General features: G+C 41.0%; 1 protein-coding gene across 2 annotated transcripts in view; it reads left to right on the top strand.

Annotated features, from left to right (window-relative positions):
* nbeab (neurobeachin b) overlaps positions 1 to 19,172 on the top strand; it is a 196,152-nt gene that overhangs the window by 102,751 nt on the left and 74,229 nt on the right. For both annotated transcript variants that reach the window (XM_079676160.1, XM_079676159.1), the window contains 4 exons: positions 3,813 to 3,874; positions 8,407 to 8,471; positions 10,363 to 10,471; positions 12,527 to 12,693. In XM_079676160.1, coding sequence (XP_079532286.1) covers positions 3,813 to 3,874; positions 8,407 to 8,471; positions 10,363 to 10,471; positions 12,527 to 12,693 — 403 coding nt within the window. The remainder of the gene's footprint in view (positions 1 to 3,812; positions 3,875 to 8,406; positions 8,472 to 10,362; positions 10,472 to 12,526; positions 12,694 to 19,172) is intronic.

Below are 19,172 nucleotides of genomic sequence, written 5' to 3'. Positions count from 1 at the left end.
AGTCACGACAGATGTCACGTTGAAATGAATGTTGGACTAATTGGTGGCCTTTGCCTCATGCCACTGATATTTTAAGCTTCTCAAGGTTACCCTGCTGCTTGGTGGATTTTTGTCTTTTTGAAATGAACTCAAGGGAAGTGATATTTGTCTGCGGTTTGCCATTTTAGGAAAATCTAAAATCTTTACCAGTATTTACATTGGAAGTAAATTGACCCTTTTTTTCATTTTTTGCATGAAAGAATCCAGCAGAGTTTTCCACACAGTCCGGGCCAAATCCAATGACATGGAAAGTGAAATTAAGTAAGGCTAACATGGATCCTGTAACATTTGTATTAGTCTTAAAGGTAAGGCAGTAAAGGTTTGTTGATGTTAAAGGGATAAAGTACTGCCTTTATGACTATCATCTTTTCCATTAAATCCTCATGATTTTAATTTAAACAGAGTTACATCGGTCACATTGCATATCTGCACTGGTCTGACTGGCTTGGTTGTGCACATTGTGTACAGGAGTGTGAGATGCTCCTGCTGCACTCTACTCTTATTTCCTGGTGGTTGTGTGAAGGCTCCCAGGTTGGCACTCTCTCTAACCTCAGGGACTCTGCCTGCATGTGTGCGCTCTGCCAGTCTATTCCCAGAGCTTATTTTGGCTTTAATACAAGAACACACACACACACACACACACACACACACACACACACACACACACACACACACACACACACACACACACACACACACACACACACACACACACACACACACACACACACAGACACACACACACACACACACACACACACACACACACACACACACACACACACACTAACACACACACACACACACACACACACACACACACACACACACACACACACATACACGGCACAAGTGCTTGAGACTGTTTCTGTAGACATTTGTCTGTGGGTGTCCTATGTGGAATATGTGTGTGTGGCCTCCAGTCTCTTGACTTGACAAATTGAAATGATATCTCAGAGTTTTCTTACTGCCAAAGTCTTCTAAGAGTTAGCTGAACCAATATTAGTTCAGAGGATGACAGCAGGCTGGAAGAATGCATTCTGGTGACTTTATTACTGCAGGATCCAGAAAGAAGTTGACTCGTGTCCGCTTTCCTAAGCATAATCTATTGGTAGGTTTGCAGTATGTAAACAGCAAGCTACCCTGCAAATGTATTTGATTGCTGCTTGCATTCATTTTTTTACTCACAATTTTAAATATAATATATTGTTTTGATGTGGCTTATTTAAAAACGAAAAACGTTATATCTGAAATTTCAAGATTATTTGTCTTTCTAAATCAGGATTTGTAAGTGGTATTTATTTCAAGTTTTTCAAGTAATCTACTTGGGAATGGTTAATCATCAGCAGAGTCTTGTTTTTTTTTCTATTCTGTATCAAAAAAAGTTCTTGACTAATGCCATTACCAACATTCAAAATATTACAGTTTGTTTGTGTTCAGTATTTTTAAGTGTTTCCATTTCAGCAAACAGGCAGTTTCCTCCATACATCTTGTATACGCCTTTCACATACTGTGTGTATAGTATATATATATAGGTATGTAAATAGCCATGTATGCCAGGGCATGTGGCCAAGGCTCCTCACTCACAGTCAGGGGAAAGGAATACAAAATCAGGTAGCATAGCCTTGACAAGTGTGAATATGTCTGTTACCCTTTCACTCAAAGTCTGTCAGTGGACTGACCAAGCTGACAAACCAGAGCTGAGCTGAGTGTAACCCCACAAACAAGGTCGTAGATGGACAGCTCGGGCCTCAGTGCTCCTCACCAGATGTGTGTTACCCTGCTTGGGACTGTTCAAAGTGCACCCTGACACGAATTAGAGCGGGTTTATCAAAACAAATGCACAGATTTACCACATGGACTTTAAATATTTATATCATCGAGCCTCTCTGGTTTTGTCCCAGCTGTAGTGTGTTTGTCCAAACTGCTTGAGCTGTTCCCCCTCTTTCTCCTTTTCTTCCTGTCCCTTCCCAGGCTCACAGTTGAAATACTGAGCTGTAGTGCAAAGGCGCTCCATTTACCAGTAATTACCAGTCATCCATCACTCCTTAGATTGCTCGGGGTCAAGCCCCCTGTGCCCCTTGTGCCCCTTTGCCTCACCCTATTCCTTCTACCCCCCTGCAGACGTGGTCACTGCAGCAATTATGTTGAGTGCACCCTGAGCTTTACACTTGGAGTTGGTGGCTGAGGCCTGTGTGTGAACACTGCTGCTGTTGTGATGCCTGCCGCCTGCTTCTTGCTGTCCCCTGAGTGGCCCAGCCTGCCGGCACATTGCCCCACAATGCCACATTCACCCGTGCCTTAACCCTGCCCTGTTTACAGGAAAGGACTGGCAGCCCGTGTTTAAATAGATTGCATTTAGTTTGTCTACCAGCACAAGGCCGGGGTCAGTTGGTCACCTGACTCCTGTGTCAGAGCGGCTGACTTATGGCTCAGCATGTCACTGCTATAACAAGAGGTCAGCAGTGGCACTCTGTGTACAAGAGAAGGGTCACATCCTCTCAGAGTATTTACAATACGCTGCTTCGGACACTCTCTGCTCATGAATAGAGACGGATGTGAAATTGGTGAGAAAAACATCCATCTATCCAGTTTTCTGAATATTTAGCATTCTTTATAATATAGTACAGCATTTACACAAGCACTACTACATACATTTAATGTTTATATCTTATGACATCAGCTTAAATATTTGTGTTATTTTCTCTTTTTAAAAGGCCTGTCAACCAATTTCAGATTCAAGTCTTTTGGAGTTTAGTGGTGGGGCTGCACATTTGTCTAGAGTGTATATTATTGAATTAAGTTTTTTTTGGATAGTTTTAACATTTTATTCACAGTGCAGATAAAACAGGGTTCAGTTCAGTTAATTAATTCAGTGTGGGGTCTGTTTCCCACTCTGAGAGGCGTAATAATTTAATGTCACTCCCTGAGAATGTAGTCATTGTTATCACAACCAATAATGCATACTATAATTTCTTTAAAAGAATGTATAAATCTTTGGTTTATAACTTTTTCAGAAGGGTCAAAAATTGAAACAATTAACGAAAAAGAAAAATGACTCTCTTTGACCTGCACCGTCATACACATATACGTAAACTGACATTTTAGATTAACATTATGTTTCTTCTCTCTTCTGATCAACACCCTGAAACAATGGCGTCTGTATGGCTCGGAGTTCTGCTCCTGCCAGCTTATAATGAGTCCTACAGGGTTGCATTCTTTCCTTCATTAATGACTGCACCTTTAATGGTTCTCGCCAAGTGAAACAGAAGGATCTGGAGGTGCAGAATTCGAGACCAGTGGCAGCCATTGTTTCTGCAAATGAGCTTTTCACACCTGCCCTTGTTTCATTAGAGAGTTGTCTGCTTCTGCGGCTCACCCTCTACAGAATGGAGATGAGGGAAGAAGCTGTGAATGTCTTTGTTCACTCCTGTGAGCGTGTGTGTATGTGTGAGGGTAGAAGGTTGGGGGGGGGGGGGGGGGGGAGCTTCTCACATGTGTACATCTGTTCATGCTAATTATTATTTTCTTTGGAATCTTGAAATGGGGATATTTGAAGCTCAATTTAAGGGGCTTACAAATTAACTTGCCACTGCCTGTAATTTTCCTTTTGCCAAAAACAACATTTATTTCTCTGAGTTTTATGTCATGGAAATTTAAATCTGAATATTTATTTCAGTAATATTTCAGTATCATAGATATTCTCTGTTTTAAAATCCTTCTGTAAAAACCTTTATAGTTATTAATTCGGTTCATCTGCTTTGTCTCCACAGGTCTGGTGTGTATGAAGTCAAGCACCTCAGTGGTGGAGCTCGTCATGCTGCTTTGTTCTCAGGTGAGGTGTTTTTTTTTTCTCCTTCTCAATCCTTTTTCCCAGCCTGTCTTTCTCTTTTTCTCTCACATTTGTGTCAACACTACGACAACACTGTACAGATCTGTTAGGGGGCTGCTTTAAAGTTTGCGAATGGACTTAAACTGTGAGGACTTTTATCTCATCAAAATATACACACAAGAAATAGGCTTAGTCTAATCACAAGTGTATATTGTTAAATAAGTCTATGGTTTGTGCTTTGTTAAATGCTTAGGATACTGTCTTTTATCAGAGAACACTTTATTTAATTTCTGTTCAAGCTTGGCTTATAAGTGTATTTACTTTTGTAAATCTTCCTTAAGCATATTTTAAAACTCATAGTAACCTAAACATAGACAAATAGAGACATAAACATCTCTCTGAGAATACAGTTTCTCACCACACCCCAGAGCTTTGACTGAGTCCCACCTCATGCAGCGCGGCTAGTGACTGATCACCTCCGAGCTGACCCTCTGAAGCTCTTGTTAAGCCCTTGTTTTAGAGAAGGTCAAAGCCTCAATGTAGCAGTTAGAGCAAGAGATATTTAACATACCTTCTGTCAGCCCATCAGTCTTGCGTCGGGGGCCCATAAGGAAGCCATTACTTGGTGCCTCTTTGTGGATCCAGACTGCAGGGCCAGAGCCTCGAGGAGGTTGATCGCCACTATAGGCGCTCTGTGGTATCCGCAGTCCAAAGCCCTCCTCAGCAGGGAGCTCAGCCTCTGTTATATGGAGGCCATCATTCAGGGGCTTTCCTCCAACAAAAAAAAAGGTACATAAATGTAGCAGCCAGCATTGAGTTATTGTTGCTCTTTTGAAGGATTTTGACGAGCTCCCTTATTCACTGTCTGTAGAGTATCTGTGGGAAGTGGCTTTTTCCAGCTCTAGGATTTATTGCAGATGAGAGCGTCAGCATGCTGTTAAAGGTCTGAGTCCATCCCCCCACCCCCCTTTACACAGATAGCATTACTGCGGCTCCAGAGGTTCCTGCTATTAGGGGCTCTAGGGATGAAACCCAGGCGGAGATATCGATCAGACAGTGAGGACTTGAAACTGGACCATAGTGCTTGGTGTCCCTCTACAACCTTTCAGATAGAGAGGAGCCATTACTGTGTATCCTAACCCTGCACCATCGGTACTGAATCCAGTTGTGTTGCCAGCTAATGTGATCCAAACATCTCACTGTGATGATGATTAATGTCAGTGTCTTCTACTTATTGCAGGTAACACAGCTGAGATATGCAAAGCTCTTTTACCCTGAGCAAATACAATATTTGTTGTGACTGATAATTACATTAAAATGTGCTCATAATTAGTGTCTGCCGTATTAAAAAGTGCATCTAAAGTGCATGGTGAGCTTTGACTCATCACTATAAAATGACAACTTCAACATATCCCTCACATATTTCAACATTAATGTTTTCAGACAGCAAGGAGGGCACTTAGCTGACCTTTAGTCCCTCTCTGTTTTGTTACCTGTCAGTTTAATGAATGAATTAGTGCTAATGATCTGCCTTTTCTTATTTATTCATACTTATCACAGCAATCATAGTGTGGCTGGCCGCGGCTGCAGACACGGTGTGTCTCTCCTCAGCCTGGGCAGCTGAAGGAAAAGGTCAAGCAGCTCTGTTTCTTGTAACAGCTTAAACATACTGGGGGGATCTAGAGTGGAGCCACAGAGATTTAGTGATGGAAGGTCTCCAGATGTGGAGAGTATACCAGAGCAAAGCAGAGCAGATAAAAGATAAAGCTCCCACACACTGAAAGGTTGGATTGAAACACCACAAATACATAGTGCCCTGCTCTGTTTCAGCAGGAGGAAAGTGGGAGGAGAGAAAGTCTTATCAGGGCCAGAAAACTCATCTAGTGTTAATGCAAAGATGGAAGAACTATTGCTCCAGTTGGTAACCATTGGTACCATTGCTCCATGTTATTGATGAATGTCCAACATTTCCCACTTTCGCATATTGGGTCAAAGAATGCACACGTTTATTAGCAGCTATTAGTGAATTAAATTGTTGTTTACATACAAATACATCAATCTATTTATTTCCCTCACTCTCATTAACATTTTTCCAGTAGTAGCAGGCAGCTGTTCAGCAAACATATCTGCCTTTCCTGTAGCTAACACAGTGTTAGCAGGTTGTGAGAAGATTTGTATTCGAAGTATAGAGTAGAGGAATCTACACCTGGGGTAAAAACTGAGTGACTATTGGACTCTCCTTTGGCAGGCCGCCTGAAAACATGACTATAATAATGTAAACATTAGCCATGCCTGCTGGATTTTTGGGTATGGAATTGTTAGCTTCTTAGTTATTTACCTGATTTAAATATTTGCAATTTCAGATGTTTACAAAACAAAAGTGTCCATAGCTTAAATCACGTCAGTTGTCTGTTTTCTGGGATCTGTCAAGCAAGGCCAATCATCAGGTTAAACATTGAACTGAATGACATATAATCTGGAAATACAGCAGAGGGTAAAATGATCATGAAACATCTGAAAATTAATGTTTACACTTTCTAATTAAAGTGCTGAAGTAAAGTGAAATTCACAGTACAGACACCATTGTAATCTAATCATCACCATCTCTGCCACCCTATGTATTCCCCCGCCTGTCCCTTTCTCTGTGTCTCCTCACTTGTCTCCACCGCCAATGTGTGTAAAAAGAAGATATAAGATCATTTATTTCACACCCGCACACACAACACAATCAATAAACAGCATCAGATAAGCAAGTTGATCATGACTTTTGAATTAAATACAATAGTCTGGACCTTGTTGACCTACTGGAAATGGTATTTACTATGTACTGTACTGTACAGGTCAAGATATTTTTTGTTTATTGTCTCAATGCAGATTTGTAAGTCACTTCAAAAATATCTAAGCCCCTACACCACATACCTAAAGCCAGAGGTGCCGCACTGTCGTCATGGTCTACATTTACATCAAGGATGAGGTTTATTTTTTATAAAGGTGCACGTCTTGACTAATTGTCTTCTAATCGAGAGCAGAGGAATCTCTGCAATCAGAGGCAGCCTCCTCTGGGAGCACTGTTCCCCATTTCAAATAAAAAGACAAGACAAAAGAGAGCCTCTGAAGTGCTATCTCAGCTGTCAACAAGCATAGCTCAGACAAGATACCAAATGTGACGAGTTCATGCTATAGGCGTACCTACACTGACCTGCTGCCATTTCCCTGGCAACACCCAAGTGTCCCATCTGCTGTGATTTCTGTATTTATTTTTGTCACGTGAGCACGGTGCAAATGGAACCTCAGAAGACTGTACATGATCCCTGTCCAAATCAAGAACAGCTTATTCCAGGCAGATACTGTAGAAGAGGAAGGGGGTCACAGGGAACATTTGGAGACCAGATGCTCAGCAGTTTGTCAGCACCATCTCTCTGACTTAACGCATCGTAGGGTCACACTGTTCTCCTGCGTGAAGCGGTATCTGTCAGGCACGACAACTGTGTACAAAAACACATGCACATACATAATAATGTCAATGTCAGTTATTTTGGTATACACAACAAATGTGGCTTACCTTGTCCACACATTGACATGGAAAACGTAATATGTATATCGCTGTGTTGCATCTACAACCAGAATATACCTAAATATATTGTTATTGTTGGAGTGACAATATGTATTACTGCACAGCCTTCCTTTATATGGAAAATGCAAAAACATTAGAAGCCCCTGGGACTGAAAAGCACTTTCCTTAATTCCTCTCGTTTTCCCGCCTCTTTTGAACTGGGCTTTCTCTGTTTTCTCTTCCATTTGCACCTCAGTGAGGATACAGGAGAGATGGATTTCCCACAGTGAAAGGCGTGCTCTCAAACTGCTTTTTAATCATTTCCAGAGCATGTTTTGAGACAGCAAGCACTGGCACTCTGGCCCTGTGCTCGGATCCCTTCCAGTCGCACACTGAAGGGCTCAGTGGGCCTGCTCGGTAATCTGTCACTGTAAGGGACAGAGGAAATGGCTGTATTTAAGCGAGAGGATACAGTTTCATCCCACAATTACATCTCTCCTGTGTTTACAGATCTTTTCAAAGAGAAAGAAAGGATGGTTGCACCGGCTGTGCAGGATTTCAGCTTTTTATAGCCAGGATTCTGTCCTCAGAGGATACATTAGCTGAATGCTTTATTTACTTCAATAACAAACTATGAAACGTAACCTAGATTACAGTTAAAATGTGCAATTTGGATGAATGCGATTGTTGTTGTGCATTTATAAAAGATCTTGTTGCATATAGATTTATAGGTGTATTTTGATACTTGTTTTAACTGAAGCTCTTTAAGAGTGGTTTTTTTTCATTACTTTGTTAGCTTTTAGCCTGAAAAATAGCAATACTGACATGATTTCCTCTAAACCCACATTTAATGCCATGTAATGTAAACCCATATATAATATCTAATATTATAAGGATGTAAGTATACATGTAACTTTTCAAAAACCAATTGCAGCCCAGAATATAATCTGTGAGTAACTCATCGCATACTGTTTTATTTCAGGAATGGCAGAACTCCATTCAGAAGAATGCTGGCCTGGCTTTCATTGAGCTAATCAACGAAGGAAGGTAATGTATCCATTCACTGTTATACATAACATCAGCCAAACATTTATCATTTATTCCTCCTTCTGTTATGTGCTTTTAAATAATATTAATTTCCCCCGGTGGCCGTAAAAAGCTTCCAGATTACTTCAGCTCTAAACCCCTTGGTGTCTGCTCTGTATTGGGGTGACTGGATGAAGTAAACATATCAACACTAGAGTGCAGTCACCCTCTCTTATGTTCTGCCTTCTTCTTATCTCCGTCCCTCCTGTTATACTGTACGTCCCGATGTCTGTGTCCCTCTTTCTGCCTCCCTCCCTCTCGTCTCGGGGTGTGGCAAGACTCAGAGTTTTCCAAAGAGCAGATCAGGGGCAGCTCAGCCTCCTCTCCCATCTGCTGACCCATCTGGCTCGGCCTCCTCTGTGCCCGGGCTCTTGCTGCAGCCCAGCCCGGCTCCTCTGTGTCCCCTGCTGGCCCCGGAACAAAGGGCTTCAGTCTGTAGGGCCACACGGCGCTGTCCAGGGTGCTGCTGACAGATACATACTTTCCCTGTGGTACTCCAAGTCCCTGCACACCTGCTCTGCTTAACTAGACAGATCCAGACGGAGCTGATCTGGTTAATCTGTTTTCTTTACAAGGCGTGGCTGACAAAGACAATGTTGTGTGTGTTGTTGCACATACAGCAGGTAGCTGTGTGCTGGTCCTTTGATTTATTGAGCAGCTGTTTGAAAGGAAAACCACTTTAAACATGTTGAGTGTGCCATGATATTACTAAAGAGATCACTTTACTCTGTATTACCACTCACCTCTTTTGCATTACTGTAGCTGCAACCCAGCATCCATGTGAGAGAACTGCCCCAGGTTGCCATGTTGAAATAGTATTTACATAAACCACCAGTATTATTTTCTGCACACAGCCCAAGTTTAAAAAGCCAAAGCTACAGGGAGCACATGACTTGACCAATGACTAGTGTTTCATTCACATCACATAACCACAAAACACATTCTCAGGAGGTTTTAACTTGGATGGTCAATGATTTTAGGTGACCTCTGAAAAACAAAACCTATATTTGTCCCATTGATTCCAAGTCTGATTACCTGTATTTGCTTGTGGTATGAAATATCAACACAAAAGTGCGATAAAGAGAGTGCATATATTTTTCCCGTCTCCATATATCAATCGTCAACTTTGTTTCTTATCTATTCTCGGTTTCAAAACAAAGCTCGGCGTTGAAAGCCTCCTGTCTTTGAACAGTGAACGTCTGTCTATTAATGAGTGCTTGTCAACAGTTAAAGAGGCAATAGCAGCTGATGAATGCAGCCTCGGGATTACTGCCTCTCATTGGGACGGGAGGGAAATTACAATCTGTATCAAGCACTGGAGAGGAACAGGGGCTGTTTTAATTAAAACAGAGGTAGCCTAATGGTGTGCAAAATGGCATGTAATCTAAACACAGTAGCCAGGGTGTTCTCAATTATTAAAGAAACTGGAATTTAATGTGAATGTGGGTGGAGACCACAGAGCCTCCTGAGAAGTTGTTCACGCCCAGTCTCCTCGGCATTGTGGGCACTGGGTTGATGGTCTGGTCAGTGGGAAAAGATGCTCAGTCAATCAGTAGTGTGCCAGACTGGCTTCATGCTCTAATGACGCTCCATTCCCTCCCTAATGCTACAGAGGGATCTGTCACTGACCTGCAGCCTTGCAACATAACACAGACAAATGATGCTGTTTGCTAGTCTGCTCTTTCAACAAGCAGAATGTTGCGCCATGAAAAGCTATATTCGCCTTAACTCTACTTCCTCCTAGGGGGACATCCAATAACAAAGGATTTTAGCCAATGATATTTCCTAGATAATGTTAATATTATGTGTATACAATATAATGCTCCATTTAACTGTATCTGTAACTCTAAAGGTTGCTGTGCCATGCCATGAAGGACCACATAGTGCGGGTTGCCAACGAGGCCGAGTTCATCCTGAACCGTCAGCGAGCAGAGGACGTCCACAAACATGCAGATTTCGAGGTATAAGCTGTGCCATGCTTTCTTACATCTGAAGTTAAATGGGGAGTAATGTACAAAAGAGAGAATAATCAACAGTGACTGGTTCTCAAACTCCCAATTGCATTATGCTCTGTCGAAACTGAATGTTTTGTCTATCCTCTAATGTACTCTAACAAATCCTATTTAGTATAAAACATTTCTAGGGTTCAATTTTTTCAGTAATTGTGTCCCTCTGTGTCCTCCTGAGGTTTCATTTCTCACCCTAACAATTCCGATACAATTATTTAATTACTGATAGCAAAGGGAAATACAGGCAATATTAATTTAGGACTTTTTTACATTTGCCTTCCAACTCAGTATATAGCCAGCTGAGTCTGTGCTGACCCCACCCACATCAAACAACTCCTGCAATCAAGATTTAAATGCTGTCTGAATAATAATCTTCTTGCAGTAATAATTATTTAGGTTTTATTCTCCTCAAATGGATAAGAAAAACATGGCCCTTGAATATCATTTACATCAGTGCAAGCCTGTCAGCAAATTAGCACATTAAGCCTATTAATGCCACAGAGATTAATATCAAAACACATATTGCTGTATTAAAATTAAATAGTTTGTTTGGTTATTGTAAAACATTGTAGACACACACACACACACACACACACACACACACACACACACACACACACACACACACACACACACACACACACACACACACACACAAACACACACACACACACACACACACACACACACACACACACACACACACACACACACACACACACACACACACACACACACACACACTCCACCTCCTCTGTTAGCAGCTTGAACATGTGAGGAGTGATGAGTTTCTTATCTGGGAAAAGCAGCCATCCTCAAACTGCGGCTTGATTTACAGTTCTTGAGGATCCTTGACCTGCTAGATAAACTGGAAGAGACGGCTAGATATGCAATGTCAGGAGAAGGGGGAAGTGTACCTGGCCTCATCCGTTCTGTCTGCCAACTCCAGACAGCCTACACTTTTCATCGAGGTCTGATGTTACTTTATTACCCACTCTCCAAGATTGAAGATTCAGGACGCAGATAAGACATTTTTACAATTAGGTTGGTGTCAGGGCGAGGCGTCATATGCCCTAAAATTATAAATAACGTTTGATATTTGTCACAGCATCACGTGGTGATGCGAGGTGACAAGCACAGATTGAGTTATCTTCCGTATGAAGAATATGTTGAAGTATAATATCTGACAGAATTCAAATTTGAAACAGGAAATTCAATTAACTTCCAGCTTCTGTTAGCAAATTAGATTTTGAATATTAGCAAGAGTTCCCCCAGGGTGGCATAGTGAGACAATCTTGTTTTAGCAGCCGAGATAGGTCAGTCAGATGTGCTCCTCACCATTACTTTTAGCACACTCGTACTGACTTCTGGAAATTGAATTTAAAACAATGTCACCATTTCTCATAGTGTGGCCAATTCATTTTTAAGATAATAATTATTTTCACTTTATCACTCTGATGCTTGTATATGAAATATTATTTGGGCTGTTTTTATTTCATATTTGCAACGGCTACAGATATCAATGTATCCTGGTGGTACATTTTGTTCCAGAGGACAAAAGATATCCCTTTTATATAATGGCAGTGTAGATTTGTTACACTTGACAGACTATATTCTTTGTGGATCTATTAGAGTATTTTCCTTTCTCTTCTAATAGCCCCATCCACAGCTACCTAGCAGGGAGCCTCATCTGTCCGCAGTTAGGGAATGGACTGCCTTCAAGCACTCGCCATGATTTACTACACTCCTCCAAGGGAGCAGAAATATATCTCTCAGCTATCCACTAATATCTTAATGCACTCAAGTGTGTTGAATGAAGCCATAACATTCCTCAGTGTGACAAATGCTCCATTAGAGGGTATACATTATTCTGGCTTTATTCAAGTAAAACATTCTCAAATTCTATTAGTTCAATGTCAGGCTTAAGCAATGTAAACTGTACAGAAAGCCATTAATATACAATGTTCACACTATTGTTTTCCCTTTCCTTTTCTCTTTTTAAATTAGTCCAACTGCGCCCAATATGCTGCTGACAGAAAAGAAGAAGAGAAGATGTGCGATCACCTGATCAGTGCTGCTAAACACAGAGACCATGTGACGGCCAACCAGTTAAAGCAGAAAATCGTCAACATCCTCACCAACAAGCACAGTGCCTGGGGGACCCTGGCCCAGAGGTAAGCCCTCACATGAGTACAAGTTCACCTCCAGACCAACATGGGCCACGCTAAGTCTCTAACATGAACCATAGCCGCTCCATGGTAGGTCCAACATAGAGGACCAAAGTTACAGTTCACAAAACTCTGCAGTGAAGGGATTGGACCACCAGTTAATGTCATTTTCCCAGGATCCGATAGGGTCAGCGATCGGGTCAGCAAACGCAATTACAGTGTGGACTGGCTTAATCCCCTGGGGACAGCTGATTGGCCAGTCTTCCTACAGACAGGGATAGCAGAAGGGGGTTGGGGTGTTTCTGCAGTGTTGTCCAGGCATTCATTGACCCTCTCAGTAACACAGCCAAGCACCTGGTGGTAGTTGCAGACTTCCCCATGGGCCCTGTTAAAATAACCGCGGGGCTCTCCTGCTCTGCCTCCCACCTCTCACCTGCCTCCATATGGTCCCACAGATACAGTGGAGGGGCAGGATCAAGAGCTGGTTATATTAGACAAACAGAGGTGTTACAGCCTACAGTATGTGTTTTGTTCCGAGCTAAGTGCTGAGAATATGAACATTCCTATTTTGTTAACAGCATAAACAGTTGTTATGAAGCCTGAAAAGGGAACTTCAGTTGCTTCATGCACACGTGACATTTCTCATTCTGTATTAAAATGACCCTCACTGAATGCAGGTCAGACACAAAATGTTAACACAATCCAAATACTAAATTATGCTGCGAGTCCAGGCGCTTGGAAGACTTAAAGTCTGCCGCTCTCGCACAATGCACCACTGATGATTTGCCAAAACAAATTTTGCCTCTTTTCTGAAACAGAAGCTCAGGACTTGTTATTACTTTTTGAAAATACAATGCAGATGTTCAAACATGTTTGCTGAAATTGTGTTTGTTTCATATTGTAAGCCATGTTTATCGTTGTCAGTAAAACATATTCTAGCTGGCATAATTACTTTTTACTGCTTTATTTTATGTCTTTGACTTGCCGTATAGTTCAAAGAGTTTTCTTCCAAAAAAAACAGATGTCGTACGCAGCTTCACTTGGTTTATTTTTGTATTTATTTAGGATTGATGCAAGATTATGCACCGTGAAATATATTGGCAGTTTCAGTTTTATTACATTTCATGAGGCCCTGCTATTAATTTCTTCCAACTAAAGAGAAGCTGGACGTTAACAAAAATTGTATTTTGTATTATAAATACTGTCAAATGTAAAAAGAAAAAAAAGTGGCTGTGACTGAGAAGGCTACAGTATTCAAGCTTACTTTAATAAAACTGAAGTACCCTTAACAAAATCTATTGGATTGAATTCTGGGCTCTTGTTCAAATATGGATGGAGCCCCTCTCAGAGGCATAGCATTTGCATTGAAACAAAAGGTTATTGAGCGTGGGTGCATTGTAAATGATACCGCAAAGCTTCCAACAAAATTCAAATTTAATGGTAACCTGCTGGTGAAGAAAAATGATGCAATATGCTCACAAGCTCAAGGCAGTGTTGCAGTTCAGCAGCTTAGTCTTATTCAATGCTACATTAACTTTCCCATTTATGCTGCTCTTGTAAGATATAAAGCCCCCAAGCATTTTGAGGTGGCTGTCTGTTATGTCTGTGAGAAGGGGAGAGAGGGGGACTTTAGTTGTTAATGTTTGTTTTCACCCTCGTGCTCAGAAATTGCTTTGCCTTTACTCCTAAATTCTGCCTGGAGACTTGCCAAGGGATATTTATTATTTGTCTAGAATATATTATAAACAAAATCATTCTCAGACACAGGGGACATAAACTGGTATAAGCTATTTCTGTATTTTTTACCAGCTTGTTTTTCAAGGATGCTTCTTAGATTGATAAAACCGCCTGGCCTGCCATTAGATGAATCCGTTATTGTCTGAATTACAGAGCACATTATCTGCATCTCTGAAGGCCACTCCATTCGAGCTGTTATTCTCTTTGTGCCAAACAGTGTAAGCTATTGTTTTCCAGCACGTACGACAACAACCTACGACAAGGAAATATTCTGAAAACAGCTGCTCTGCAGTCATGAGATCTGAGTGAAGAATAAGCAGATCAGCCCCTATGGTGCCCTGTTAGATCATACTCTATGCTTGCCTGATGATGAATGTCCCCCTGTATAGAGTCGGCATAGGAAAATCAATACCCCTCAAATTGAAACAGTATAGGGTTGTATTGATCCGGCGCGCTAAATCAAAATGAGGAGGCTTTGATACATCTCTGCCAGACAGCTCTCTGCCCAGTAATGACACACTATCAATTTTAGCTTTACACTGATAAATCAAGTTGAAAATTGGATGTCAGAGTTTTTTCCAGGGAGAGAGTGATTTTCCCTGGCCTCTGGTCCCCTCTGCTGTTGACCTCTGAACCCTGCCAGTGGATTATAAAGTTCAGGCTCGTCTGAAGTGAAAGTAGATGTCAAGTCGACGCTGATGAATTCATTGAAGAATAATGTCCACCACTTTTGCAGCACAGGACCAGCTAACCATGACAATACTATAGAGTCACCCTCGTTCCACAGTTATTTTACATTGCTGAAGAGTCAATAATGCAGCCACTGTTTATTTTACACACATCTCAAATGTGTGACCCAAAGAACAATAACAAATATAAACACTTCTCAATCTCAGACAGGTATATTTGCCGCGTAACTCTTAGTTGTATTTCTTTAAAAAAAAAAGAAGCATTTTAATACTGTGCACAGACAATGTATTTTTATTGATCATTGCATGTGATGCAGGCTTTAACAGACACCCAGGCACACCTACATATCACTGACACTTAAATAGTCACTACCTCTTGTGTCATTCCCTAACATGCATGCGCCTGCACTCCTCTGTACTAATTGTCTCGACACAGCCACCCTAACAGAAATGTAAAAGGGTCCGAAGTAGACAAACCTCCCTTTGTTCCCATGCGGGCGTCCATGTTCACATCAGCTGCATCAGTGACAGCCGACGGAGGAGCCTCCACCGGCCCCCACAGAAGACCTTAACCTTACCTGACTAGTCTATTGATTGTCAACATTTCTTCTGTATAATTACTTTTTTGTAGCAGAGGAGAGAAAGGAAAATGGCGGCATATATTGATCTCTGGCAAGGCAGTGAAACAGCCGTTTCCCTTGACTAACAGTGAGTTTCATCTCTCACACTTGATGAATGGTAACAATCTGCCTGTGGATAATAACTTTGTGATGGAATGAACCTTTTTACTCACGATGCGCAAAGACGTTTTGGTCTCGCCTGGAAGGGTTATCAATTCTAATAGAAGTCCACCAGCACAATGGGGGAGCACCTTGAGAGGTCCTCAGAGGGTCGGGGTCTGATGGCCCCTCTGGGGCAGGGAAGAAAGGCCAAGGTCTCTGGTAGTATAAACAAAAATCAGTCTGACAATAAAATAGATATAACTCTATAATATTACTACTTTTTGACATGTAATGAAGTAAAATACATATCATAACCTTCCCTCTTTTTTAAAATGTGCGATCACTGTTATGGATTATATTACAATTATTAAGAATATACTTATAATAGTATACCACTCTAAAATCAATATATAAGTGGCATATTTTGCTATGGATTTCATGCAGCCTTTTCTTTTCCACAGATGCCTACTGTATATGGCTATTTCTGGTCCGAACCATTGCTCTGCAAACCATATTTTAATTTCAGTCACTAAAGAGGATTCAATAAAGACCCGCTTCAGCTTGCAAGTGATAATGTTTTTATTCTTGATTTAATTAGATATTTTGTATAACATGATGCTCCTTTGTTCCTGCAATCTGATATTCTCTATACTTGCATTTGTTCTTGACCTACACCAGGCTCTGTTCCCGTGGGGCACTCTTAACCTTGCACACTGTGCTAATTATCTCTGGAAAGGGGCCCATTCACACAATCATCAATTTCATCGGGCGTTGAAATTGAGCTGGGCATCGCCTGACTGTGCCCCTTCTCCGATGAAAGATGGGGATCCGCAAAGCTGGCGATCCAGGGGGGGGTTCACGCACAGTACAGTACGGCTCCTCATCCCTCGTCTGGTCGCATACGTCTGTCTTCATTACACCAGATGACCTGGAGTTAATCTTGTTTCTGCTGTGTTGTTTCCCTTTCGTCTTTCTCCAATACCCATTCCTCCGTGTGTCTATTCTCCTTCTCTCAATCTACAAAAGAAAAGTCATATCCAATAACTAAAGGCACTTGGATCCTCACGTCTGCCACAGTGTTGAGTGCAGTGATAGAAATGGCGAAACTAAAGAGATGAAAGTATCTTGTACCATTTGCAGCCCTCGGTGGTAATCTGATCATGATGTTGGCCATACAGTCACTTCACTTGGCATTCGACAGACACATGATCATGCTTGATGTGTTTTTTTTAACTTTATTGGGTGCTTTGAAAACATTGGAATGAGCAATGCTCATCACCATATGGTTGCCAGTCACCACTTTTGGATGCGCATTGTCTTCAATGTATTTATTGATTTTCTATGTCTGATGGCAGGCTTATGGCTTTTTCGTGTAAGTGTAAGGAATCTCTTTCATTACAGATTAGCATATCTTGTTATTGTCTTCGATCAAAAGACCTCTTCCATTATGTCATTTGATTAAACTATATATTTTCTCTAAATAATCTGTTGCCAGAATAATCTATCTAATTTTGTTTTGGGAGGTACATATTGGGTAAGTTACCAATTAAGTATATTTTTTCTTTATTTTAATTTAAAATGTATATTTTATATTTTATTTGTGTACATCTCCTTTAAGATGCAGCAGTGCTTGCATTTCAAACAGATTCCACATGGCCTCTGAAACTCACAGGCCCTATTAGGACAACTGAAAAGCAAAGAAAAGACCACTTGTCCTCTGAGTTGCACAAAAAATTGACGTGTGTGTGTGTGTGTGTGTGTGTGTGTGTGTGTGTGTGTGTGTGTGTGTGTGTGTGTGTGTGTGTGTGTGTGTGTGTGTGTGTGTGTGTGTGTGTGTGTGTGTGTGTGTGTGTGTGTGTGTGTGTGTGTGTGTGTGTGTGTGTGTGTGTGTGTGTGTGTGTGTGTGTGTGTGTGATAGAAACCAGTCACTGAGCCTTTGAATAGAATTTTCACTGATTACTGGCATTTATTATAATTACCCCCTACTCATGTCACCAATTGGAAGCTTTTAAAAGGAATATAATGGTGTTTTATTGAATCAGCCTGTCCCTGTCCTTCCTCTTGACCGCCTCATACAAATCTCCTCTGCACATAAATAGAATAAAAATTAAATCTTTAACCCTGAGATCCTCATCTGCCTGCAAATCGGCCCTGTACTTGTTTTATTTAGCCTTTCTGTTTTAAACATAAAGGTAACAATTTCTTTTTTTATGGAAATGTATCCTACAAGAGAATTGCCCAATTGTTTGGGAGGATCCAAGTCTGTAAACATTTTATATTTTATTTATGTCTTCAACTGCTGCTACCAATATCGTTCTCCAAACAAAAATCAGACAAAATATGAGAAACCTAAATAGGGTCTCTGCCGCCCTATTATAACAGCAGCACTACGAATATATCACCCTCTAATCCAATATGAGCCCTTGTCAGCTGTCTACTAGAATGATGTTATAGTTTTCTATAAAACTGTTATCAATCCTTTTATTTCTATTTTCCTCCCCGTCTTATTTTGAATTACGCCTGTCAACTTTCCCTTTCCTTTCACTAACACTAACAAAACACATTCCCTGTAGACGGGGTGTTAGATCTGGTCCCTCAAAAACCTCCACAATGTCTCCTTGAGGAAAGGTGTGCTTTAAATACCTATTTGAAAGGGAAGAGAATAGACGATAGTCCTCTTACACATCTATCTTACTGCACTTAGCAAGTCTGAAGCTTCCATAAATAATGGTGCTCCTGTTTCCTGTAGGTTATCAGTGCTGGAAAATTAGCTTTTAAAATGCGGTTTGAAATCCATTTAGGTGATTGATGGGTGACGAGGCTAATAAATTCTGGCAGTTTCTAGGAGGCCGGCTTACAGCCATTCTTTATGGTTGTCATGAAGCCAGACACATTTGATGTGGAAAATAAGGCGGTCCAAAGCCATCTCTGTTTAATAATGAATGCTATTGTATGGAGAATGTGTTGTTGTTACAAAGACAATAGGCACAACCAGCTTTCTATTGTAATGGGGAATTTTATTTGATCACCTTAAACGGAAATATATTGTCTTCGTTCTTAATAAACATAGGGATCAGATTCCATTGTTAGCGTCTGCATTTTATTAAATGACTGAAATGTGTTCATGTGTGTGCCAAGAACCATTCTACCATATGGTTAAGGGTCCAATATACGAATGACGCTGATTTTAATAAAAACTTGCCCTTCTTGCTTTCTTATCCCCACCATGCTTTTTAATATATAAATGTAGTGTTTGGTGGTTTGGTGCCACTTCAGAAATCCCTTTTATGGCACGTCAAAGGCTCCCTACTGCAGATCTTAATCAGGAGCAATCCTC

The sequence above is a fragment of the Notothenia rossii genome, assembly GCF_949606895.1.
Source record: "Notothenia rossii genome assembly, chromosome: 4".
NCBI lineage: Eukaryota > Metazoa > Chordata > Actinopteri > Perciformes > Nototheniidae > Notothenia > Notothenia rossii.
The sequence above is the reverse complement of the archived record's forward strand: the minus strand, read 5'-3'. Positions and strand labels throughout refer to the sequence as shown.